Source organism: Stigmatopora nigra, chromosome 11, assembly GCF_051989575.1.
Source record: "Stigmatopora nigra isolate UIUO_SnigA chromosome 11, RoL_Snig_1.1, whole genome shotgun sequence".
NCBI classification, from domain to species: Eukaryota; Metazoa; Chordata; class Actinopteri; order Syngnathiformes; family Syngnathidae; genus Stigmatopora; species Stigmatopora nigra.
This window is the reverse complement of record NC_135518.1, coordinates 5,079,082-5,104,738: the sequence shown is the minus strand read 5'-3', so window position 1 is coordinate 5,104,738 and position 25,657 is coordinate 5,079,082. Positions and strand designations below refer to the sequence as shown.

Genomic DNA, 25,657 nt, shown 5'->3' with positions numbered 1-25,657 from the left:
CAAAGGGAAAAGTTTTCCCGACCAGTAAGTATTGATGGACAAAATATAATATATGATTCAGACATTTACACTATAAAATACAAATATTCAAGCATAATTTTTCATTTTACAAATTCCACACTAAAGTTTTCCCAAGATTGGGATTTTATTTTAAAAAAGTAAAGCGCTAGTGGCTGAACTATTCCTATCTAAAATATGTAAATTCATCTTGAAAGGCTGAAGCCCAAAAATGTATTTGGAGCATCAACAAGAGGAGATGAAAGGCCAAAAAAAGTGTGCCAGCAACTCATGAATAGAAAACATGCTGATGATCATTTGACCTTAAATTGAATTTTTTTTCCTCCTCTGGTTTGTCCTCAAATACTGTACCATCGCGCCCTCTATTGGCGACATCAGGTTCTCCATAAAAGGTAATTTTTAAGACTTGAGGGCAGTTGGAGTTTAGGGACGAGGCGCAACATTCGTTGGCCCAAAACCATTCTGATATGAAGGCGACACAGCTGCATCAGTGTAGGGATCCCTGAGGGTAAATTACATAAATAATCATCAAATTCTGGCTATTAAACTCCCACTCAAGAATTTTGGACTATAATATATAGTAAGGGGTGATTCTACTTTGCAATTTTTTGATTATTACAGCCATGGCTGGTCTATGTTATCCGCGATATTTGAGGGATGACTGTATACCTCGGTTTTGAGTGAGCAGTTTCTCCACATCGCTGCCAGGGGGCGCCAGGTCTGGTGGCCGTTTCCCATCCGAGTTTCGCAGGGTGGTGTCGGCACCGTAATCCAGTAGAAGTGACACCATCTCGGGATGTTGCAGGCGCACGGACACGTGCAATGGGGACTCGCCCAGTGAGCTGATGTTGACACATGCACCTGAAAGTGGGATGGGCCGAGATATCCTTGTTGATTAGGTGGCAGTGGTGGTCCTGGCTAATTTAGAGCCACGGGCAAACTACAGTGAAGTTATTATATGACTTATGCTAATCATATTTAGCAAATAGTGGCCTGTGGACAAGTGGTTAGTGCGTTACCCTCACAGTCATGCGATTGAGTGTTCAATCCCAGATTTAGACCTTCTGGTGTGTGTAGTTTGCAAGATCTCCCCGGGCTTTCGTGGGTTTTCTTTGGGGTACTCTGGGGTTTCCTCCTGCATCTCAAAAACATGGATCGCAGGCTGGTTGAACACTTTAAATTGCCCGATTGTAAGCGTGAATGTTTGAAGGTCTCCTTGTACCCATAGTTTGTGGGATTGGCTCCAGCACCCCCTGAGACCTTGCCCTGAATTGGTGGCCACAAGGAGACAAAACAACCACGCTCAGAATCATACCTAGGGGCAATTTATAGTGTCCAATCAGCCTACTTTGCATGTCTTTGGAATGTGGGAGGAAACTGGATTACCCAAAGAAAACCCACACAATCCGGTGGAGAACATACAAACTCCACACAGGTGGACCAACCTGGATTTGAACCCAGGTCCCCCAATTTGAGGCCGACGCGCTAACCACTCGTTCACCGGGCCGCCCAATTGTTCCACTTCATACATTCAATATTGACAATCCACTAAATAGAATACATTCCTTACCGAGATCTAACAGTTGCTTGACCGCGTTTACTTGCCGATTGGCACAGGCAACATGAAGAGGGGTTCCAGATTGACCCAGGTTCAGATCCACGTCGGCACAGTGCTGTGCCAGAGTCTCAATGCATTTTGGGTAACCTGCATAGAAAACAGTCACAATACAGAAAGACCTTTGACCTTTCGGCGAATTGCTTACCTTTTGCCGCTGCTACGTGAATGGGAGAGCCATCTAACGAGCGACTGTCTACCTTATGATAACAATTGAATTCAAACAGATTAGGATTTTTTTCACTCATGACACATGTGATGAATAAGCAAATACGACTTACATGGGCACCGTGTTGCAGCAGCAGTTGGGCGCAAGTTGCGTGACCTCCAACACACGCTACATGCAGGGGGGAGACCCCGTTCATCGTGACCAGGTTCACACAAGCACCCTGTTGGACCACAAAAAACAACAGTGGGTTACATTTCAACTCAACGGCTGCCATTGACATAAAAATATGTTGAATTTATTGACTTTGAGTCTACGATGCACCATTAGTAATACTTTTTATCCCCAATTATTGAACATGAGTATTTCCTCATTCCACTCAGTTTGTCACTAGTGATTGTCCAATCTATTTGAAATGGGAGGGTTGGAAGCAAGTGGTCTTTCATTCATTTTTTTTCTGCCATCTATCCCAGTTCAGATTGATTGGCCGTCTATCGGCATCAATGGCAGTTAATGAACTAACATAATTTATAGTCCTTATTTTTATTGTTTTTGTTGTTCTTGTGGACACAAACTTGGAAGTCCTACTCTTGCGTCATTTGTCAACAGATTGTCTTGAAACTTGCCAACCATGTACCATAGGCCAGTATCTTTCAATCCTTGGAGCCCAAATATTTAATTTTTGTGTCAAGGCTGATGATTTAATTGCGTACATCTTGGTTCCAGTAGGTTAGGAGTTTCCCCACAGCCTTTTTTTCAAGATAATTTTGTGATATTTATCTTATTCTTGTAAACAGATGAGAGCATCTCCATCAATATTTCTCACAAAAATCAATTACATTTTGGATTGGACAACTACTAGTGATGAATTCATTTAAATTGTCATTTACAGAAACACAAACTGACAGTTGATACTGTGTTAATATTTAAAGTTCTCCAGAAGTCAGTAAGTGAAGCATTACCTTCTCAATGAGCTTTTTCACTGTCAGCATCTGTCCATGGAAAGCCGCATCATGAACGGGACCCCAGTCCGCTTCAACATCTTACGTGGGCAACACAAACGTACACATCACATACTTGCAATCAAGACAAATGTGCATCACTCACCGCTAATGAGAGGATTGGAGAAGTAAACTGCTGCCATGGTTCTTCTCCTTTCGCCCTACTTTTCAAAACAAGTTGAAAACACATCTGCTCTTCATACAAATTGCCCTAAGGCATTCTGTTGTCATTTCCTGTTCAGAAAAGCAGCTTGCCTTGCAGGAAGTGTGACGGGTATGTCTCCACCAATGGAGGTGCTGGAACAAAAGAAGGAGGCCTGTTGGGCAGGTTGGAATTTTTGTCTTGACATTTGACACCCAGAACAACATGGGAGCTATTTAGTCTAGCCAAACTGTAATATGTCCGCAATTTTTCAATCTTCCAAACACCTAGGAAGACATTTAAGAGGTTTCTAGGTTGAAGAAGAAATCATTTGCTGAGAGATTTAAACTGTAATGTTGACAAAAGTTTAACCAAGAGATGACATATTGCTAAAAACAAGCAGTTTCGTCCTTTGAGTTCCAAAGGTTAGGAATCAGAACTTTCAGGATTTTACTCAACTAAAAGTTGCTATTTTAAGAGTATGGAAAATTTATTTTATGAGAATGAAGATCATTTCTACAGAGTAGAAAGTCATAGAGGATGTGTTTGGGTAGTTACTGGTATTTATTTCTGCTTTAACAAGTACTTTTACCTAAGTAAAATTTCATCCCCATAACAGTACTTTTCCTTAAGAATACTTTTGGGAGTGTTTTATTTTTATGTTTATTTCTTTTACCTATGTATGTATATATACATATAAGTTTATTTACAGCGGCCTGGTTAGCGTGTTGGCCTCACAATTCTAAGGCCGAGGGTTCGATCACTGTGCGAACTATGCATGTTCACCTGGGCTTGTGTGGGTTTTCTCCAGGTACTCTAGTTTCATCCCCTCATCCCAATAACATGCAAAGGTTGTCCCCTGCCTTTTGCTGGAGTTGATGTCCAAATTATAAATCCCAGTAAGTTAAAAGTTGAAAAAAGCCACTTGGCTTTTCCTATTATACTCGGATATTGTAGTGTGCTGTTTGTTGAGGCTCGCTGTGGCGGGGGGGATTAAATGAAAGCACATGATGTAGCTACCATGTGAGCAGACTCTCTTGAAGAATTGGGTTAAGCGGTCTCCCTTTCTTCTCTTTTCCGCTTGCAAGCCGACTGGACGCTCGGCGTGCTTGCTTGGCCGTCCGGCTCGAGCATTCATGGCGTCCCCGCGACTGGAGACCTTTTGCTGCTCTAACCGAGACGCGGCCACCGAGTTGGTGGTCACCTTCCAGCCGCTCCTTTTCGGCGTTCTCACAGCGGGCAGCGCGGGGGTCAGCGCGCTCTTTGCCCTGCTGCAGATTCTGCCCAAGAGGAAAGGCTACAGGCGGCTCGGGCAGTATCCACTGCCCAGACCCGCGTCTTCCTCGAGGATACTCTTGATCATCAGCGTCTGTGACATTTTGGGATGTGCAGGTATTGCGTCGGCTACTATTGAAGGAGTTCAAAGAGTTTGCTTTTGACTGAGTGTCTGCGTTTCATGCACATTTGGTGAATGTACATCATCTAATGAACTTTAAATGTCTGACTTCACTTGAAGTGAACCATGAATAGTGATTCATGATTGTGTAATTTGTTTTATATATATCTATATATGTTTATAAAAAATTAAATATGCTAGGGTTGTCTCAAGTAAATAGCCGTTTTATGCAAAACTGGGCAATTAAAAAATATATAAATCATTTAAAATAGCATTGATTTAATTGAAGTCAGCTTGGGGGAAAATAATACTTAAATAGTAGTTTGAATTGAATGCTCCTTTTTTCATTAAAAAAAAAATATATATATATATATATATATATATATATATATATATATATATATATATATATATATATATATATATATATATATATATATATATATATATATATATATATATACACATACATACATACATACATACATACATACATACATACATACATACATACATACATACATACATACTTACATACTTACATACTTACATATATACTTACATGCATATGCATGAGTGTGTGCGCGGAAATCAACTGTGGTCAATGTTTAAATTCTAATGGATAGATTTGGAGTTAATGATATATATAACAGGGGGCGGCCCAGTGAATGAGTGGTTAGCGTGTCATCCTCACAGTGGGGGACCTTGGTTCAAATTCAGGTCGGTCCACCTGTGTGGAGTTTGCATGTTCTCCCTGGGCCTGTGTGGGTTTTCTCCGGGTACTCCGGTTTCCTCCCAAACTCCAAAGACATGCAAGGCAGGCTGGTTGGACACTCAAAATTGACCCTAGGAATGAGTGTGAGCGTGAATGGTTGCTTGTCTCCTTGTGATTGGTTGGGTGTGCCCTGCCTCTGGCCTAAAGTCAGCTGGGGTAGGCTCCAGCACCCTATGTGACTCTGGTGAGGATAAAGTGATTCAGAAAATGAGATGAGATATATAACAAAATCTGAATTGTCCCTCTAGGTATTGTTTTGAGGTCTTCTCTATGGGTGGGCCTCCCCAATGTAGTGGAAGAGATCTCCGTAGCCAACAGCACCGACCCTTGGCCGGACGTTCTCTGCCTCGGCAGTGCAGTAAGACCCGCTACTTGCCCGTAATGGGACGATACGTACATATTCGCACTTGGGTAAAGATGCTCTTCCTCTTTACAGATGTGGATCCAGTTGTTTTACAGCGCTTCCTTCTGGTGGACCTTTTGCTATGCGGTCGATGTCTTTCTGGTGGTTAAGACATCGGCGGGAATAAGGTGAAGTCCCTGAAAATCATACATGGAAATCATACATTTTTCTGAGGAAATTTCATTTTGAACATTTTATCTATTTTAATGCTGTTAGTGTATTGTGAAAATCAATTTGTATTTAAAATAGCAACTCATTCTCTTCAGTCATTTTTTGTAAAAATGTTAAAAACAAGTATATATTAAGGGGATTCTTTTTTTAATATTTATCATTTTATATGTGTATAGATAAGGAATTGTCCTCATTAATTATAAGTTATGCTTTTAAATAAAATTGTTTTATGTCAATTCATTAAATTAATTTATTTGAAAAATATTTCTATATACAGCTCTTACATGTTGCTCAATTACTCTGTCATTTTGTAACTAATTTTTTAAAATTATTTTACATTAACAGCGATAATCATTTGTCAATTTTGTATTTGTAAAGGCATTTGGGATCTTTTTTTAATGCATAACTACATATAGAACCTTGGCTTAACACGAATAAAACAAGAAGAACGACAGCCTAAAATTACCAGCGAATAAAAAAGTTAAACTAAAATGATAACGCTTCAAGAAAAAGACCTAATTTTACAAAAGTAGTGCTGTTAGTCACACTCACATCATGACCACAACTCGTTTACTACCATTAACGACCAAAAAATGATCTCTGCTACAACTTAGTCTTCCCAGAATTTGCTAAATGAATGGAGGAGGCACATGGCTTTTTAAAATTCCTTGCTAAGTGCGTAGTAGGGTGTCAAACGTAGCCCGAGGACAAAGAACTGAGCACGTGTTCCATACTTATCACTTGTTCTTTTTATCCCTCAGCACTATTATCCTGTACCACATGATCACATGGGGTCTGGCTTTACTGTTGTGTGTGGAGGGCGTGGCCATGCTTTACTACCCCTCCATTTCCAAGTAAGATTTTTTTTTAAGTCTGCAAATGAACATCTTTTGTGACTTTAATGAAAACAATAAATATGGAAAATTCATTCATTATCACATTAAATGTGTGAAAGCAGAGTGATTAGCCTTACAGTTCTGAGATCGAGGGTTCAATCCCAGGTCCGGACTTTCCAGTGTGGAGTTTGCATGTGCTCCCCGGGCTTGTGTAGGTTTTCTTTGGGTACTCCGGTTTCCTCCCACATCCTAAAAATATGCATGTTAGGTTGGTTGAACACTCTCAATTTCCTTATAGTGTGAGCGTGAATGGTTGTCTGTCCTCTTGTGCCCTGCGATTGGTCACCAATTCACCCTCCGTGACCCTTGTGAGGATAAGCGGTACAGAAAATGAATGAATAAATCACTGATAAGCTCAAAACAAGAAACAGTAGTTACAAAAATCTTCTCCATATCTATTATTAGATTTCCAAATATGAATTTTAATCGCATTTCCATAGTTTGTCGCATCGTTTGGTCTCATTTAATGTTCTTCAAGACCATTTGAATCTAGCATAACCAAGCAAATATGATGCCCCCCCCAAGTCTCAGATGTCCGTTGTCCATTTAAAAAAACATTTGTAATCACCATACAAAAAGATCTTTAACCTTAAAAATGCATTTTAAGAAAACACATGAGCATTACAGAAAAAAGCAATAATGCTGTTTTGTTGTATTTATCAATATAATCTATCATACACAAGCAAAATAATTATGTTTTCAACCGCAAATTGCGTCTTAGCTATCAATTGTAAGAGATAATTGTGTTATATTTGATATCGGTTCAAATTGACAGGTGTTTTATCGGATTGTTTTTGTTCAAAATAACTGAAGAATGAATAAAGGGATTCTTCTCAAACTTGCAGGATATTTTTCTGTATGAAACTGAAAAAGTTCTTAAATTTAGGGTCATGAAAATTCACATTAGTGTGTGTGCATTCCATGTTTTTTTTCCAGTTGCGAACAAGGCTTCCAGCACGCTATCCCTCATTACGTGACCACATACGCACCCATGTTGTTAGTCCTTGTGGCCAACCCCATTTTCTTCAATCGAACAACCTCTGCAGGTCAGCTTCCTAAATCTAATTTCAAATATATGACCTAATTCTGAAAAAGAAACATTTTTCTTCTGTAGTGACATCACTGCTGAAAGGACGTCAAGGAATCTACACTGAAAACGAGCGTCGGCTAGCTACCGCTATTAAAATACGCTTCTTTAAAATTATGCTAGTCTTCTTTATTTGGTGAGTTTCTTGTTTTTTGCTGCCTGACACGTTTATTATTATATAATGTTGATTTTTGTGTATCACACATCAGCTGGATTCCCAACATTATCAACGAGAGCCTCCTTTTCTACCTGGAGATGCAGGAAAACATCAATGACGGAACCCTAAGGAATATCAGGAACGCTGCTCTTATCACATGGTTTATCATGGTAAGCTTTCCAATTCTTTACATGTGTGCCAAAAAAACAGACAATATGGAAAGTGTCAAAATGGAGAGATGATGCCCTAAGGCCTAAGCAGTGGTCGCCAATAATTAGCAGAAAATTCTTACAGTATATTGCCATAAATATATTTTCAATTGGGCTTTCACAATGTGAATATATTTATGTTTGCGCTGAAAAATGATCAATTATTGGTCGCCCCACCAAAAATTAATTCCAAGAATTTTCCTCGACCATTTTCCGCAAGAAATTCGCAAATGCATGCTCGCAAAAAACACCCCTGATTGCATTTCTCCATGCATTCAAGGTCAAATGCACGTTAGTATTGCATGTGCAGTTTGCATATTCTCCACAACCCTGCATGGGTTTTCTCTGGGTACTCCAGTTTCCTGCCACATCCCAAAAACATGCATGCTAGGCTGGTTGAACACTCAAACTAAACTATGTATAAGGAAAAATTGTTATCTGTTTCCTTGTGCCTTGCCATTGGCCGGCAACGAAATGAGGGTCTTCTCTGAATGAATGAATTAAAAGCATGTAATTGGATGGGACATATGTAACAGTCAATGGCATTTCTATCACTATGCACATCTTGCGTTTCAGGGAATCCTGAACCCAATGCAGGCCTTCCTCAACACACTAGCCTTCCACGGCTGGACTGGTTTTGACGTGGACCTGAGCCCACGAGGTCGCAGAGACCCCATATGGGAGTCGGCGTCCACATCGGCGGCCAATGGGGGTCGTGACTCTATGCTGAGCACAGCCCTGCTCTACCAGAGTCATGTGCAGGAGGCCAAGAAAAACATGAACGGCAACGGGCAGCTGCAGTCGGACGCAATCAGCATCCTCTCAGAAGGTAATTGGGCTCGTGGCGCTGCTAATGGTTCGCCCATGTACGAGGGATGGTGATGAAGGATGAATGGATTAGTACTTCTTTTTTTTTCGATTTGAGAATGTGAGCTTTTATTTAAGTGGATTGTTTTTACTTTTTACTGCCTGGAACGGAAAATGCAATACTACTGTGAAACGGACTGAATCTATTGAAAAAGTCCAGGACTGGTGAGAAGCTATTGATGGAAGTTTTTTTCCCCCTTTTTTTTAAATGACTCGGTTATTGTTACATCCTATGCATTGAAATATTGTTCAAAACAATTCGGCATAAGCATTCAATCAATCAATAAATAATACCTGTACTAAAACTTCTCCCACAGAGTAGAAGTTTCTCAGCAGTTCCTGAACTAGTTTTGTTATGACCTTGTAAAACCTTTACTCCAGCTACACCTGCGACACATATAAAAAGCATAAATAATAACCATACAATTGGAATATTATTTAGGAATATAGCCATATTTTACTCACCAAAAATCTTCTTTATCTGTACACAAAATCCATGCTTCCTTCTTCCTCCTTTTCTATCGCCATCGAAGCTAATGCAAAAAGTCGAGCTTGTCCTGTGGTATTTCTTTCATTTTTATTCGACTTGGGGTTTGTTCCAGGCTTGCTTGCTTCGGAGTTGTCCGACCTTTCTTAATGATGAATCTGCAAACAAATCAATTTCTTCTCCTCCTTCCACCATTGCGGGTTAACAAAACCACGATTAAATCCTTGTACTGCTCGCTCCAGATAGTTTGCTAGCTCTGGCTAGTCCACTCAAACACGAGCCAATCAAAGTTTATGAAAGCGTTGACGTACCCCTATGCTCGAAATCTGATTGGTTAAAGCAACAGTTTAATCGACACTTGTTTCATGCAGCAGAGCCTGCAGAACTGACTGCGAAGGCCTCCAGGGAGATTTCTGACCCTGGCAACAAATAATGGCTGAAATGTGATTGGTTAGATTTTCAAATATGAAAACATACATCTGGAAGCAGCCCAACTAGAGGAAAAGCAATGAAAGGAAGCTGTCAGACAATTTGGAATTAAGTATTCATGAACAAAATATAATTAACATAACATCAGTCTGTTATTCAGAAATGTTTTAGCCCAGCAGAGAAGGCCTAGCAGGCCCTGATGGTCCACCACTCCCCATAAGCAAGCCTGGGATTTTTCCAACAAGTCCCATGACTGGAACTGCCAGAAAACTTACAAATCTGGCAACTTTTCTGATGCATCTCACAGATAGGGAATAAAACTATTATGAAAAGTTGTATAATACTATATCCTCATTTCCTGTTTCTTCTTCTGGGGGAGAAAAACAGACAGTGTCCTGGCTCATAATCATTACTAATAACACAACACAGAAGATATTATTCTATTTGTGAAGGTACACATGATGTCACGAGCCTGTGAACTTTGAGCAAAATTATTACACAAACTTTTTTCTTCAATCTTTGTTGTCTTGGTCAAGTATTCACTAGAACAGCCAACGTGATGTCCTTGTGTTACGAAAGAAGCCCTGAAACAATTACACAGATACCCTAAAAACAAACACATGCTGAACTAATTCATTTCAATATTGTGTTCTTATTTCCTCGCCATTTTTATATACTTTAGTACTATACTTAACAATATTTTGCTCTCAATTCCCTTTTCTTTCTTTAGCAATAGAATCTCCATGCAACTTTATTTCTTACCTCAATAGCAGGCAATACGTCAACACAGTCAATAATATATTGCTTTGAACTTTAGTTTTTTTCCCCGTTTTCTTCACTTTCAATTTTTTGTTGTCCACCCTGTGATTATATAAAAAAATTCAAAATTTTCTGTATGACAAACCTCAAATAAAGATTTATCGTACACATTTTAAAAAGGCCTGTTGACACTTCATTAACACAATGTTGGATGTTTAGATTTTTGTTTGTATGATATGTCTCAGTTGTATATACTTTTCAAAGTTGGGCAATGAGTACACATTTTAGAAGCAATTAATTAGGTGTGATTGACTGGCATTATTCCAATAATGAGTTTTTAAGTAATATCATTTTAACCTGACACTGCAATTAATCGGGTGATTTACTGTACATGTAATCATTGCCCAGCACTAATATATAAATATTTATTTATTGTAAAACAACTCACTAAGATGTATTCGTAACAGAGGGATAGATTTAAAACATAAAAATAATGCAGTGCCAATCCCCTTCCCCTGTTTTGTCTCGGTAGGTTCAGAATCTAGCACAGTTGAAATCCACATATCCAGCGAACTACCAGACTATGGCGGCATAGACGCTGATGAGGAATCCTTGGGGACGTCAGGGAAGCACTAGCCAACATCACATCGCTCTAAACTACTCTTTCTGGTAAAAAAGATAATAATAATAATAATAAATAAATAAACAATAATATTTTTTTTAGCTTGGCTTATATAACTCCCGTGTTGCAATTTAAAGTATTCTTGAGATGAGAAGCCTGTTAACTGTTTAAGACTGTTTACGTATCTGCTTGTGTATTATTTGTATTGTATGCGGACATGACTATTCCACCAGTTTTTAGATTAGTCGTTAGATAATCTTTTTGCACTTTTATTCTTATTAAATGCCCAATCCATCTCCGATGTTTACTACTGTTGATTCTTAAGTGTTGGGCATGCACCAGAAGGAGATATTATTGTATTTTTTACATGTAAAATGAGCTTCTACTCACGAAAAAATTCAAAAATGAAAAAACTTCTGGTACCATTTAATCTTGTAAGGAGAGGTGCCACCGTAATTATATTAGATTTTTTTTAGAACAGAAAGTTGTATATCTTGAATTAAAAAGTAATTCAGATTTTTTTTTAAACGAGATGTATTAGAGAAAAATTGTTGCAAAATTAACAAGAAAAAAACAAATTTTCACTAATGTAATTTTACCAGATCTAATTTTAAAATGATTTTGTTATTACTTTTGTTAAATAAATGACAACATTGAAAGCACAAGTGTTCTGATATCAAAATAGAGTGATTTATTTGAGACACTGAACGACTTTGAATGTTTAGTCTTGAAACAGGTGACCACACCCTAGACCAGGGTGCGCTAGAGACATAGTATCAGTAGCTGTCACAGCGTTTCATCCACATTGGCCAGCAAACCCACAGCCCAATTTCTCAGTCTGACACAGACAATAATGGCTCTGAAAAAGTCCCAAAAAAACGTGGATGACCCCTTGATATCCTATTGTGACACCTGATGAGAAAAAAAGGGGGAAATGTCTGCCTTTCACCTCCAGAAAAAAAGCCACCTTGAGGGTTTTTTTTAAAGTGCACTTCATGTTGTTTGAGCGCAAGTTGAAAAAAGAAACTGAAGCAAAAGTTACACACTTTTTGGGATTCAGATTTGGATGCTTCAGTAGAATTGGCGCAGGGAAAAAGTGCTCAAAACAGAAAACCGTGGAAAACTGCGTTGGAATTTGGTGGGTGTGGCTTTGTTTAGCCCATTTTACACACAATGTGAGGACGCAACTGAGTGACACGCGATGATTCCGTAAATTTGGCTGTTTGTGCCTCGACTGGAAAAAAAAAGGAGTTTGGAATTAAAAAGCGGCTTCGAGCCATTAGCGAGCCCCTAACGTGACGTCAATAAGGTGTACTGTATATAAACATATATACACAGTATATAAGTCTGTGTATTAATCTAATTTACATATCTTTACATTCTTCACATGTACATCCAAAAAAAGGGCAAATTTCTCTTTGTAAAACCACACTTTTGCACACATTTTTTTTGTCCGTGCTGTTTCCAATTGTCGGGCCGGTATGGGAGGATCGGTCGGGAACAGCAAGGCTCCACCTTTTACGCTTTCGATAAGTCTGTTTGTGGGCTAAGGTGGAGTTTTCACTTGCGTCGTTCGCCCCCGAGGAATTCTACGAGGCTTCTTTCCATCATCGACCGCCTCCCGGTTGAGTCGTCCTGCCTGCCCGGCGGCCGGACTGCGGCAGGAAGGGGACCAATGGCAACGCTTCCTTATGAGATACCGTGACGTAAAAGCTCCGGTTTTGTCGACGCAAGTCTGATAGCGAACGGTCGCTCCTTCCTCGTCTGTTTTTTGTTGTTGTTGTTGTTACTGTAGTTGCTCCCGTGAGTTATTTTTTTTCTTGAATTTAACTCGGTGGATCTGCCACACTTCCCAAGATGAGCAACAAGAACGTTTGCTGATGTCTTAAGAAGGCATTCCGTTGCACATTCCGTCGACTAGTCGTCCGACACTGCTATTTCCGGAGGTCCAGAACGCATACCTGACGCGAGAAACGACAAGTGGACGCCAGTTAGTGCACCTGGTGCATCGCCTATGTATATGCTCGCAAGCTCGGTCAATTTTTTTTTCATTTGCATACGTAAATACTTTGAGTACCGTATTTTCTTACTTATAAGCCGTATTTGGAACTCAAAAAATGATGACTGAATCAAGGATACAGTTTATATGCGCACAAGACTTGCTATACTCTTTCACCAGTAGATTAGATTAGAAAGTTCTTCATCAGTAGATGTCGGCAAAGTAACATTTACTATTTGTTGGTTATTTTCTGTTTTGCAGTAAATTAGTTGCCAACCTTTTATTGACCAAATTTTAAGTTGATCAATTATGAGTTGAATTTTTTTTATTAAGGGATGTATTTTTTTATTTTTATGATTAAATGTATGTGTTTAATGCGTCTATGTTATTAAAAATATATATATTGTTAATTTCAAAGAAATTTGAGATGATTATACAATCATTGAATGATTAGAAAAGGCTTTCTCCCAATGTTTTAATAAGGCTAGTGGGCTATATTGAATTAATTAAAAAAACAAAATGAATTAACACTGAAAAAAAACATTTGCATATTAAAAAACAATTCCAAAATTAATCATTATTTTTATGTATAACAAAATAAAAGGCATATAATCTATAAACAGTCTAAATTAGATTTTTTTTAGGAGAAAGCCCTACAAAAGGTTAATAATATAATGAATTTTATAAATGTGTATATGTGAACACTTACTGAACCATCTGACGCGCTGGCACCAACTTTGTCACCGGTGCTATTCCAACACACTTCAAAGATCCCACCGGTACCTCTGTAGCTATGCACCAAGGCCCCGCTCTGTAACAACATATTACTTGAAAAGAACAGCCAAGAAAGAGGACCATCATGTCCAAGGACAAACGGACGTGGCCAAGACTTACCGTCGTGTTCCAAATGTGCACACACTTGTCAAAGGAGCCACTGGCGAGATGCTTGCCGTCCGGGCTAAAGGCCACGCTGTAGACGGGCTCCTGGTGCTTGGTCAACGTATGGATGCAGACCCCTCGTTCGACGTCCCACAGCCGTACCGTCGAGTCGAATGAAGCGCTACAAAGGTGGGAAAGATACACCCAAGATTAATTAGACCAAAAGTACTTATTTGATACATTTTGTGGGGCTTGTCAATAGCCATAAAATGTTGTTCTCTGAATGAGTCTTGTGTCAGTTAGCCAGATTAGCCTGCCCACTTTTGGTCGTGGTTATTAATATCAGAAGTGGGTAGAAAAGCATTACTTCAAAATTATTACACTTGAGGTAAAGTAGCCCTCCAAAATTTGGAGTGAAGTACAAGCAAAAAAAGTATTCACTGAGAATACTCAAGTAATCAAGTAAATAAAACCAAATGTCCTTTAACATTGAACAATTATAATGTGTCGCAGAGTTTGATGTACACTTATTAAGGTTGTGCATAGTTTAATCTTTTAGGAGAAAATGGTGGACAGAAGTGTGTATTGGGGGGAAAGGTGAAAAGTAAGCACAGATTTAAAAAAAACAACCACCTGCTCACAATGACTGATTATACATATTTTCAAATAATGGAATTGTTTTTTTCCCCAGCATGTCAGCTATATGAACAATTTATGCTATTTTCTTTAACCCTGTGATGTTGTTTTCGCAAAGAAACAGACTGCAATATTTTACTTTTCAGAATGTTTGTGGGTGTGGTCTTCTTTCACACCCTATTTAATGATTTATTTACAAAAAGAAGATTGGAATATTATAGATAAATCTCTTATATGAAAAAAAATCAATCATTTTTTTTCTCTTCATCTTCTTTTCATAAAAGTCCTTTCTCACCTGGCAAGCATGATGTTGGAGTTGGGATTGCTGGTGCCGGGCCCAGTCGGACTCCATTTAATTGTGTAGATTTCTTTACTATGCGCCTGGAGGTCGTGGACGCACGATTCTTGTTTCATACTCCAGATCTGGAACGGCACAGACATAAATTCCCTCGTTGTCTTCAAAACTTGAGGCTTTTCTCACCTTTAAGGTCATGTCGTCCGAGCATGAGGCGAGCAGCATTCCCGAAGGATCCCACTTAATGGCATTAACTTCGTTCTATCAAGCAAGAAAAGAAAAAAACGGGACAGAGTTCATTACAATATGGCTCCCTTAGGAATATTACGAAGCGGTTTATGGCGCGGATGATCTTACCGTGTGACCCTGGAAAGTCTTGAGTGGCCGGTCGCTGCCGAGGCGACACACGTGGATGCACATGTCAGTGCTGCACGAGGCAAATGTGGTGTTGTTCTGCCAGTCCACATCTAGAGCCGGAGCTATTGGAATCAACAAGGTGCTCATTAAAAAGGGCTCCTCGTGTCTTTTAGTACTATTTCACATGGATGATTGAACACAATTTACCTGAGTGGAAGGGGAACTGCTGTTTGGCTTCTCCTGTGTGCGCATCCCAAATGATTGTCGTCTGGGAAAAAAAAAATCACAGACAATCAAGGCAATGCATCATAAATCTATGTAAATATAACTATTTTCATATGTTGTTCTATTGTATTTTAAATGGTTTCAATAGGTCTAAAGTTTAAATAGTCCGAAATGTAAATATAAACGAGTCATTCTACTTTTACTCTCCTATAATGTTAATCTTTAATAGGCAAAGTTGATTAAAATAAATTATGAAATAAAATAAGAAAAAGAACCCCTAGAAGTTCATTCTACAGGGCGAGAAATGTATCAAAGTAACAATGACTTAGAGATCAGTGTCTTTTTGAAGTATATAATATTAAAAACATAAACTGCACTGACACTTTATGGATAATAAAGACACCCTGCATTTTGGAAATGTTACGTTTTCCCTGGTTCTGATTAAGTTCTTGGCCCCGGGGAGGCAGTGTGGCGAGTCATAGAAAAAGGAGAAAAGGAGAGTGGTGAAAGGTTTGTTGCTATATTTTTTTTAGGGGCGGCATAGTAATGGCATAGGCCTGTTTTTGTGGTTTCATTTGTTGTCTTTGAATGATACTGAGATTTTTGTGTGGAAATATTTATAGTTTGGAAAGTTCCCTCTAAATTTATAATAAAAATTTTATTTTCATTGCTGAACACCGACATTCCCCTTAAATTTTGTTAGATCTATGATCTCAATGTAATAATTGCACAAGCCTAATTTAGACTGTCATAAAATGAAAAAGGTGGATGATAAACTAAGTTAAGACACCTTTTAGTCAGAAAACTGTCATATTTTTGTGACATCAGTCAAAAAAAATAGTAAATTCAGGTACATTTTCACCACAATTTCAACTTTCTTTTGAGTAAAGAGTTTCTCAGCTTTAACTGTATTTGCTATTAGGGATAAGTCTTATATACAGTAAGTGTACCTCTTAAGGGAAAAAAACTATGTATCACAGCCATAATTAGTAAATACCTTATCTACACCAGCACTGAGAATGGAGTTCCCCTTCTTGTTCCACTTGAGTGCAAATATTGGCCCCTTGTGCTGTCCCAAGGTGCTTGCCAGATTTCCTAATGTATCAAGGCAATTCCATGAGACTTCATTTCAAACAACAACTCCATTACATTCACTCCTTGGCAGCTATTGGCAGCGATAAGATCAATTTGCCCCGTTCAAAATGGGTCAAACGTACATCGCCTTCAATGGCAGAACCTACCGTCCTTCGTCCATATCCTGGCGAAGCCGTCGTATGACCCCGTTGCTAGGAGCGTCCCATCACTCTGTCAGGTATCGAAAATAAAGAAGTTAATACAAATGTCTGTTTTGAAAGAAAAGGAGAACAAGTGTGTGCAGGGAACTTACATTCCAATCTAATGACGTGACATCTTTGTTGCTGGGGACGTCCTGCCCACCTTCTCGAATACAGTGGCGCAGCACCAGCTGGGTGGAGTTGGAGTTGTTATTCTCGTTGAGGTTCCAGATTCTGGCAGTGGAGTCCCCCGAACTGAACACAGTACAAAGACCAATTTGTGTTTTCAGGGGAAAACAGCCCAGACTCTGAGTTCCACATCATTTGGTGTAAACAGTGTTAGAAAATGGTGCCCAATGAAGCGTTCGCTTATCTGATTTTTACTATTCGGGTCAGTTTGGTCACACACTTTGGCACGCAAGTTTGCAGCTTACCCGGAGGCCAGTAGATCACTGACAGGGTTCCAGGCACAGATGAAGACTTCCGACTCATGACCTCGCAGCACCGTGGCTTTGCTGGCGGGGATCTCCACGTCCACATCCATGTCCATCGACTCGCAATGGTTATCTAAGGGGGAGGAGTATGCATCCACATATGAAATTACAGGCACCTGGCATAGATTTATTTTGAATTCAACACAAGATTTTCATGAAAATATGAAAGACTTAGCCTTTAACCAAGGGGAGTGTTACAGTCAAACCTCATTTCTCTCTCAACTTCCTCTTGCTGACATCTTGAAATTAAATCTCCACAAGTGCATGTTGACACACAAACATCCTCTCTCTGTCTCACAATCCACCTGATCCAAATCTCTCAGGTTTCACAAGCACATCAAGCTGCAAAGCGCAAACTATAGCACATTGTGCAAGGATCGTATTATTCACCACTGTTCTTCCTTTGACGCAGTAAGGCGGAAGATATCAATGCATCTAGGGGTAATTGATTTTTTAAAAAAAAGAAAAACATTTTGCTATTTTTATTTTCATTTTGATGTTTTGATTTGACTAATTCTTTCCCTCCAGCCGCAAATCAATCTTCAATGAAAATTCTTGAATTCCTAATTTCAAACATGCCATGAAAGGACATCATATGATTATAAATTATTACAGTGCATCCTTCATTGCATTATAAGCCAAGTGGGCTGCCCGGCATATCTTGCCCCACATCAAGTTAAAAAAGAGCAACAAAATTCAGCATGCATACTGTATATTCAAACTGTCTTGTGATACATTTTAAAGTGCCCAAACATGCACCATGTCATCGAAACTTGCCTTCTTGTAAGACTCTAATTCAGGTATTGTTAATAAATTGCTTAAAAAAACTGAGAAGTCAGCATTTCAAAGCTCCAGTAAAGTGACCATTTTTCATCCTCATCTATATATTACTATTAAAAATGGTGAGCCACTGATGGCTTTTCTACTACCAGGCTTTGCAGGTTTTCTGGGGGAAACTCTGTTTATATGTTAAGTTTTGTAACTTTTGCCTTTGTTGTACAGAAATCGTATCATAAATATATTTTTGGTCATTGACTAACTGAATCAACCATAGACTCAACCATGTGTAATAAAGTCAATCATTGTACTGGTCTATCTATTATGGGTTTTTTTAATCTGAATGTGTCATAAAAAAAAATATATACAATGTAAATATCTCCTGTTAACTCAGAGATCAATAATCATCCACTCAATCTCGACTGGAGGGGACTGGTCCTGCCAAACCTCAGCCAAATCCAAATGGATTAAATGTCTATTGTTGCAGCCAGTGAGTTAATCTAAAAACTAACAGTAAAGATGTTAGAACAATGGGAAAGTCGATCCCTTTCCTTCATTTGATTGATTTTACTAGTAATATGACAAATTTACATTGTGGTTAGTAGAAAATCTGTAACTATATCCAAAATAAATAAACCCTAAATTTTTCAGGACCTTACACGTACTCAAATTGTGTGTGCCGTTCTCCTCCCCGTTGACTGTGGCGTCTCCGTTCTTTGGCGCGATGGATTGGTTGCCGGAAGTGGAGGCCGCCATGGGGCAGCCGGCCTGCTGCTGGGACAGTTTGTCGCGGAAGGCCTGCTGCCGCGTCTGCACCACATCTGGCATCACGGCGTCGATGAGCGACAGCGACTCGATTGGCCGCCCGTCAAACACCGTTCCATCCTGTGAGTGAGACTCATTCTGTAAATATCTTGTAAAAACGCAGACGGAAGCTATGGCAAATGTCATCTTACTTCATTGATGCTAATCTCTGCCTCAACATATTGGAGCCCTTTCTGCAGGATGGAGATTAGGGCTGCAGGGGGCACTAGTGTTCCATTGATGTTGGATTGGCTGATATGGCTCTCAATGCCAAAGGTGAACGCTGAGTGGGAGAAACCTGAAAACAAGACCATACATTTATTAGCTACATTAGTTTGTGAGACCCAATTACATAAAAATGACACATGCACATCATCAAAACTATGCATATGTCCAAAGTATCTAATAGGTTATTTTAGGCTTTTGTCATTAAGGCTCAAGGGGTTTCTTTCCCCCACATTTATTGGTGTTGGGCTACACCAAACCTGATAAGGATTTGTGTTGCGTGTAATAAAAGTTTTAAAAGGCGCCTCCCACGCGAGATGAACCTTAATTGGCTAGGAGCCAAAGTGCACTGCAGTGAAGTCCTACTAAGACTCTTCTCACTTAACCTTAGTGATTGATAACAGATTTACTTCTTCAATAGGCTTCTCATTTCAGGATTTGAGATTTTATTGTAATAGTGTTTATATAACAGGCAAAACACAGGATAAAAGGGGGTAAGGATTATCCCAAAATATATTGGAAATGACATTTATTGCAATGGTTGAAGCACTCTTCTTATTGAGACACCTGTGTATCAGCCCACTGGGCACTCAAGACAAGCTAGTCGACACTTTGAAGAGTAGACACACCTTCGTTGCAAACGTCAGCCACAGTGAACTGATGTGCCAAACTAAACTAACCTCAGGCCCACATTCTATGCAGGAATGAAATGCATACTGACATTTCAAAACAACCATTTCATAATATGACAGCTTTCAATGAAGTATTGAAGCATTTACTGACATTTGAAATAGTCAATCAAATTCACTCCCGAGTCATTATGTGACCCAACATTCACAATGTAGCATCAAGCTATACAGTGCTCAACATTGACTTTTACGGGTGAGAATGATAGGTTCCAGCACTCCCTGCAACCTTTGTTAGGCTAAGCATTGCGAAAGATGAATGAATGAACTTCTAACATGGTTCTCAATGGTTGAGATGAGATTTTCGCATTTTAAAATTTGATGGTTAACCTCATGAAGTTATCGTTTTGATTCCGTTTACAATTTCTGTATTATCTAATTTTAAGATCAATCATTTGTCTCCATCCAGGTAAACTCAGATTACTACCACTTTCAGTCAAAATTAACTAAATACTTAAATAATAGAGGAAAAAAAAAACTCGTTCCGAATGTCAAACGAGTCATGACAAATTAAGAAACAAAACAGGCATATGGTACATGCATTACAGCTCCCTATGACAACAGAAACACAATTGCACACCTAGCACCCCCCTTTACTATTTCCACCGACCTATAGTCTACCTAAGCCTGCTAAAAACCTCAACAAGCTCTGTGGGAATTTTGACAACTATTATCTGCAAATGGAGAAGTCCATCCCCCACCAAAAAACCCTCCGGGTGAATTCTAACTTTTCTTAACCGCAAATGGTTCATCTTGTCCATGCTACATAGTCATTGTTTGCTTTCTACAATAGTTTCCAGTACAGTAAATTGAAACACAGATGGCTTGAGAATGGCATTGCATTTTAAGTGTTTAGGTCAATTGAACGGGGCAAAGATTAGTGCCATTACCCGATATTGAGGAATAAAATCCTATTTTGGATGCTAGTCAATTCATTAAAAAAATGAAATATTATTTGCCGGTGTGCTTTAATGTTCTTAAGTGCAGTTGTCCCCCACCTGACATATTGAGAAAATAGCCTTGACTTTTTTCCATTTATGTAGCCTTTTTTTTTGTTGACTGCTTATTTATGCCCAAACGTAACCCATGAACAATTTGAAACTGTTACGTTTGAAAAAATGTAACCTGTATTCATGTTACATACATATGTTGTACACTACACGTGTAATATGTTCGTTCACACAATCTAATAGTTTGTTATCCTCTGTATTTTCTGACTGAAAGGCAACATTATGTAGTATAATAATGGAGTATGATTCTTCATGACGAAATGATTATCTGGGAACCAAAAGGGGACAGCATGTGCTCATAAATATTTTGATTTTGATTGTAGTACCATCATTGCCTTACATATTGCTCCTTTGAAATTAGATAATAGGTGATGACAGCCATTCCAATTAAAATAAACTTTAAGATCTGGCATGGACATAATTTTTCATGTTTTGGGTCAAGTAGGCCAGAATAATTGTTAGTTTACTTTAAATGTATCAACTCCAGCTTTTACAGACCAACCTGATTCTTGGAGGTATCTGTAGACCAAGAAGTTCACCTCGTCACTGGTAATACTCATTTTAGCCCAGAGAAACAGCCGAGGTCTTTTGGAAGGCTCGGCTCACTCCTGGAGGCACATACGGAAAAAAAGAAAGACTTAATATTCCATCTCAGTACTCTCATCATTGCAAACAAAGCTTTTTGACTAAAACCAAGAAATGTCAACCGCCTACCAGGTTCTCTATACAGTTGTACCTCAACTTAATAAAAATTCAGGTTATGAAATGTCTCAATGAGGAAAATTCTGTATTCAGATGTGAAACAAATTCAAGTCACAAAATACAACAAAAAATAAAATAAAAATCAGGCATACCCGAAACATACCATATTGGCATGCAAAGGCAGCAGGATCAAAATGTAGTTGAGGTTTATTGACGTAATGTGCAATTTAGCCCAGGCTAAACCGATATTGTTTTGCAAAATGAATACCTAAATACGTTCCTATCTAAACGTGCTCCAACTTTCACGTCAGGTCCTTTCCTCTACTATATTTAAGTGGCGTGCATGTCAGTATGAAATGAAAAAAAACTATCATAATTCAAAATTGCAAGTTTACGTGCGTGTGTACCTGTTTGCACTCGCCCTTCCACTCCAATGAAAAATGTCTTGCATTTTTCATTTTGATTTGCTTTTGAATAAAGAATTCTATTTTTTGTCTCACATATTTGTACAAAATTGGTATTCGTTTATCATTTTTTTTAAGCGTTTAGGGGATATAATTGGGAAGTTAGGAACAGATTTATATGTAAACTGCGGTTCTACTTAAATTAATTCAAGTTAAGAAACCACTTCTAGAATGAATTTTGTAAGTAGAGGTACAACTTTACATTTCTTGCCCGAGCCTGACATGTTCAGTTTCCTGTTCAGAACTAAACCAGACATTGTGGCCTGGTAAATTATACAGCAACATACATGTTGTCTTGTCCACCATGGTTAAAACATTGCTACAAAGTATAAAAAGCATAATGGCAGTTCCACATGTCTAAGCTCTCAGCACTGGACTGCATTGTATTTCTGGCACCAAGCTTTGCATGTTTGGATACAGAAAGATAAGATAACAGGGCTAATTGTCCGAACTTGTACAAAAACGAGTCAGGAGCATTGGTTAGTTTTCTTCTTGAGAAAAGAGAACACAAAGAGGAATCAATGTTGCATCACGTATGAGGCATAAGTTTGGATGTCCAAGTTGAATTGCTAAGAGCATTTGTGGCCACTCCAATTCCCCTTTGGTAACATAGCAACTAGAGCGATGGAGGAAAATACAGACAACAGTGTTGTCCCAATTACCAAAGAGCGCACAGCCGGAGGGCGTGAACAAGTTTCTCAAAAGGAATTATTCACTCTTTCACCTTGCTATAATCTTTGTTAGGGGAATTCACCTTTAATGTACCACAACTGAGGCTCAGTAATTAAACTAACATTCTTAATTTATGCAGGCACAATGTGTTTTGTTCTGCTGACTCCCAGTGGGGCAAAGTGTGCGATTAAAAGGAAGCACCTGATTATAAATGTCCAGAAAATCACAAAAGAAGAAAAGCATAAGAAACTCCAACAGCATTTCGAAGACATTATTACCACACCTTCACTTCCCATAGACTCATATTAACCAAAATTCATTCCAAATGCAAGATGTCTCTCTCTACTCCCCTCTGCATAAAAACAAAAACACTTGTAAGCCTTAGCCACCGTGTCCTGATTTGACCACGCAGCCCCATTAGCTTACACTTGAGGCAGAAAGCTGCATGAAAGCCCAGTCACAACAACGGCGAAAACAACAACAAAACGGAACATTTCATTCCCGGGAAGCCTCGAGAGCTCGAGCCGAGCTAGAGATGGGGGAAGGGCATCAGCATCAATCAGAGGGCTATGATATGTTCCATTGCTACCTGGGCCACCACATCTGACAAAAAGCGTGAAGGTTTATCCACGTTAAACTGATGAGTGGACTATGAAAGGCTCTTTACTTAGCTTGTCAGTACTGATAACATTTGAACTTGAGGGAGGAAAGAACAGGATGGAAACAGTCTATGACGGTGGGGGCGGGGATCGGAGATAAAAATCTGTTTCCACAGGTTTAACCCTTTATATAGTGCCCATTCAACTCATTGGCTTCTATTGATGGCGCTACATGCAAGATGTTGATTGCGAAAGGCTAGCAGCACTGCAAACCTCTCCCAGGCAACATGGATTGAATATCTAGTGCCGTCAGTGGTGATGAAATTTGTGTGTATTCATGCCATGCTTCCTAGTTTCAATTAATCTATATTTGTCCATGGCAAGCAATGTCTTACTGTTATTTTTTTTTTTTTATAAACTTGTGCATATATTCTTTTATTTAGTAATGTTTTTTTAATTTACTAAACCAAATGAAGAAATTAAATCATTTATTATTTTTCATTATATAAATATATTTATATTTAAAACAACCTTAGAGTATAATTGAAGGCCACAGTATATTTCTGTTTTTATTTATTTCAATTATATTTTTAAGTTAGCGTTTTATAATTTATCAACAGCGATTAAAATTTAAAATAACTTGAATTTGGGTGTAGATGGAGGTCTGCTCTCACTGTTCCTCTAAGAGGTTTATTAATATATGATTTATTAATTAATAAAAACATTAATACAAATGATGAAATTTAAAATGTTAAAGAATTACCAAAATTGTGATGTTCATATATGTGGACGCCAAGTCTTTATTCATTTTAAATGGGCCACAATAGTCACTTGTTTTACAAAGGATTAAATGTGATCCTTTCAAGCAATAGTTAGTTAGCAGCTTATAAAATTATCATAAGCACTATGACGGTCCTTTGTGTGCATCTGACACATATGTGCTAAAGAATAAATGATACACAGAAAGCACTGTTGGTGAAACAGTCACCACCTACAACCATCTTTTTTTAAACAAGCAACTCTTCACTCACATACCTTTGAGTGAGTAACCTTGTAGTCATGGGAACACTAATGTCTAGTCTGCCACACTGGACTCAAGTTCAAAGTCACACCAAACACCACTTGTGCTGTGTGTGAAAGAAACATACCATTCTAGCGATAATACTTACCCCTGTTGTGTATGTTTCCACTACAACAGACTGATAAAAAAAAGAATAATAATTAGTGGTACTCCTGCTTACGAATGGCTCTATTTACGAGATATTCAAGTTACGAAAAAGGCTCGGTGGGAAAATTTTGTTTCAAGATATAAAACGCAAAATATTTTTTTTTTTAAAAATCCAACATCCCCCGGATCGTAAAAGCTGTTCCTGTATTTAATTCTGAAATTGGCATGATAGACCTGCTCTCCAGTTGGCTATCTCCCAACACTTCACTGGTCTCCCATTGACTGTCTCCTAACTCTGCCCTCTTACCGACTAGAAGAATAAATAAATATATTATTCTCTACTTGTGTGTTTCCCGTATGTATATTTCGCAGTAGTAGATGGGTCACCAATCGTCTGACTGTTCATTACAAACGGTGACACCATATCTGATGCTAATTATATGGTTGGTTATGCAAAATAGGATTGCAATGTTTTGAATAGTCTAAAATGAACAGCCTAATTATTATTTGAGACTTTCGCAAAAAAAATTCAAAAGTAAGACAATCACACTGTTGTTTTCCAGCGCAGTCATCCAAAATCAACATAAGCGACCACAGACTCCCAAGCAATGTTGAACTCACTTGTGATTGTACATATTGCTCAGAACCAGAATTAAAAGTATAAATCGTGCCATTCCACAGAAATAGCTATGATTGCAAAACTAAAATTACCACACAAAGTAGCATACCTAGCAAAAAATGAAACAACTGGAACAGTAACTGAAGAAATAATTAGCATAAAACATGGACTTTGAAAGGTATTTATAGCTGATGTGCCGCAATGCATGCTAGGAGGCATGAGGCCCAACCACTAAACTTTCTCTTGCCAAATGAATCTTCTTAAAGCAATGAAGCTCTGCAGCCAATTTGTTTGCAAGTGGTTTTAAAGTTTTGCGGTGATTCATTTGCTCTACGGCCCCGTCAAGTGGTCTTGAAACCCAAGAGGTCAGTGTTGAGCAATCTATGGAGATTTCTTCAAGGAAAATATTTTTTCGTGTGGCACTACAGTAGTACCTCGACATACGAGCACCCCGACATAAGAGCATTTCGAGATACGAGTAAAATTTCGAGCAAATTATTATTATTTTTTTAGTGTCTGCATCGTAATCCAAGTTCATTTAAATTTGTTTATGTTATGAAACGAGCGTGCAA

The 25,657-nt window shown here is 38.6% G+C and overlaps 3 protein-coding genes across 5 annotated transcripts in view; 1 reads left to right on the top strand and 2 right to left on the bottom strand.

Moving 5' to 3' along the window:
- LOC144204627 (ankyrin repeat and SOCS box protein 9-like) overlaps positions 1-3,245 on the bottom strand; it is a 4,389-nt gene extending 1,144 nt beyond the window's left edge. The window contains exons 1-7 of one of the 3 annotated variants that reach the window (XM_077728706.1): positions 2,907-3,227; positions 2,762-2,841; positions 1,915-2,022; positions 1,782-1,833; positions 1,589-1,723; positions 688-879; positions 1-520 (exon numbers count right to left, since the gene is read on the bottom strand). The exon at positions 1-520 is cut by the window's left edge and continues 444 nt beyond it. In XM_077728706.1, coding sequence (XP_077584832.1) covers positions 393-520; positions 688-879; positions 1,589-1,723; positions 1,782-1,833; positions 1,915-2,022; positions 2,762-2,841; positions 2,907-2,943 — 732 coding nt within the window. In that variant the 5' untranslated portion in view covers positions 2,944-3,227 and the 3' untranslated portion in view covers positions 1-392. Of the gene's footprint in view, positions 521-687; positions 880-1,588; positions 1,724-1,781; positions 2,023-2,761; positions 2,842-2,906 lie in introns of all 3 variants that reach the window. The other 2 variants (XM_077728705.1, XM_077728707.1) reach the window with 2 other exon arrangements.
- Positions 3,246-3,674: 429 nt separating this feature from the next.
- Positions 3,675-11,277, top strand: gpr143 (G protein-coupled receptor 143). Its single transcript, XM_077728704.1, has 9 exons — positions 3,675-4,334; positions 5,362-5,471; positions 5,550-5,644; positions 6,449-6,541; positions 7,520-7,629; positions 7,698-7,806; positions 7,880-7,997; positions 8,613-8,865; positions 11,111-11,277. Exons 1-9 carry the CDS (start codon positions 4,079-4,081, stop codon positions 11,212-11,214), a joined length of 1,248 nt encoding a protein of 415 aa, XP_077584830.1. The 5' UTR covers positions 3,675-4,078; the 3' UTR covers positions 11,215-11,277.
- Positions 11,278-11,868: 591 nt separating this feature from the next.
- Positions 11,869-25,657, bottom strand: part of tbl1x (transducin beta like 1 X-linked) — a 28,410-nt gene continuing 14,621 nt past the window's right edge. The window contains exons 3-16 of the mRNA XM_077728251.1: positions 21,364-21,469; positions 19,093-19,238; positions 18,802-19,021; positions 17,300-17,432; positions 16,979-17,120; positions 16,833-16,896; positions 16,589-16,686; positions 15,574-15,634; positions 15,367-15,488; positions 15,196-15,270; positions 15,010-15,137; positions 14,094-14,259; positions 13,909-14,010; positions 11,869-13,161 (exon numbers count right to left, since the gene is read on the bottom strand). Of these exons, the coding sequence (XP_077584377.1) occupies positions 13,135-13,161; positions 13,909-14,010; positions 14,094-14,259; positions 15,010-15,137; positions 15,196-15,270; positions 15,367-15,488; positions 15,574-15,634; positions 16,589-16,686; positions 16,833-16,896; positions 16,979-17,120; positions 17,300-17,432; positions 18,802-19,021; positions 19,093-19,238; positions 21,364-21,421 (1,542 nt within the window). The 5' untranslated portion in view covers positions 21,422-21,469 and the 3' untranslated portion in view covers positions 11,869-13,134. The remainder of the gene's footprint in view (positions 13,162-13,908; positions 14,011-14,093; positions 14,260-15,009; positions 15,138-15,195; positions 15,271-15,366; positions 15,489-15,573; positions 15,635-16,588; positions 16,687-16,832; positions 16,897-16,978; positions 17,121-17,299; positions 17,433-18,801; positions 19,022-19,092; positions 19,239-21,363; positions 21,470-25,657) is intronic.

Excerpts from the sequence above, each read along its gene's own strand:
- gpr143 (XM_077728704.1), top strand. The coding sequence starts at position 4,079 with ATGGCGTCCCCGCGACTGGAGACCTTTTGCTGCTCTAACCGAGACGCG. Across the intron at positions 4,335-5,361 it reads TGACATTTTGGGATGTGCAG|GTATTGTTTTGAGGTCTTCT; the intron begins GTATTGCGTCGG and ends TTGTCCCTCTAG. Across the intron at positions 5,472-5,549 it reads TTCTCTGCCTCGGCAGTGCA|ATGTGGATCCAGTTGTTTTA; the intron begins GTAAGACCCGCT and ends TCCTCTTTACAG.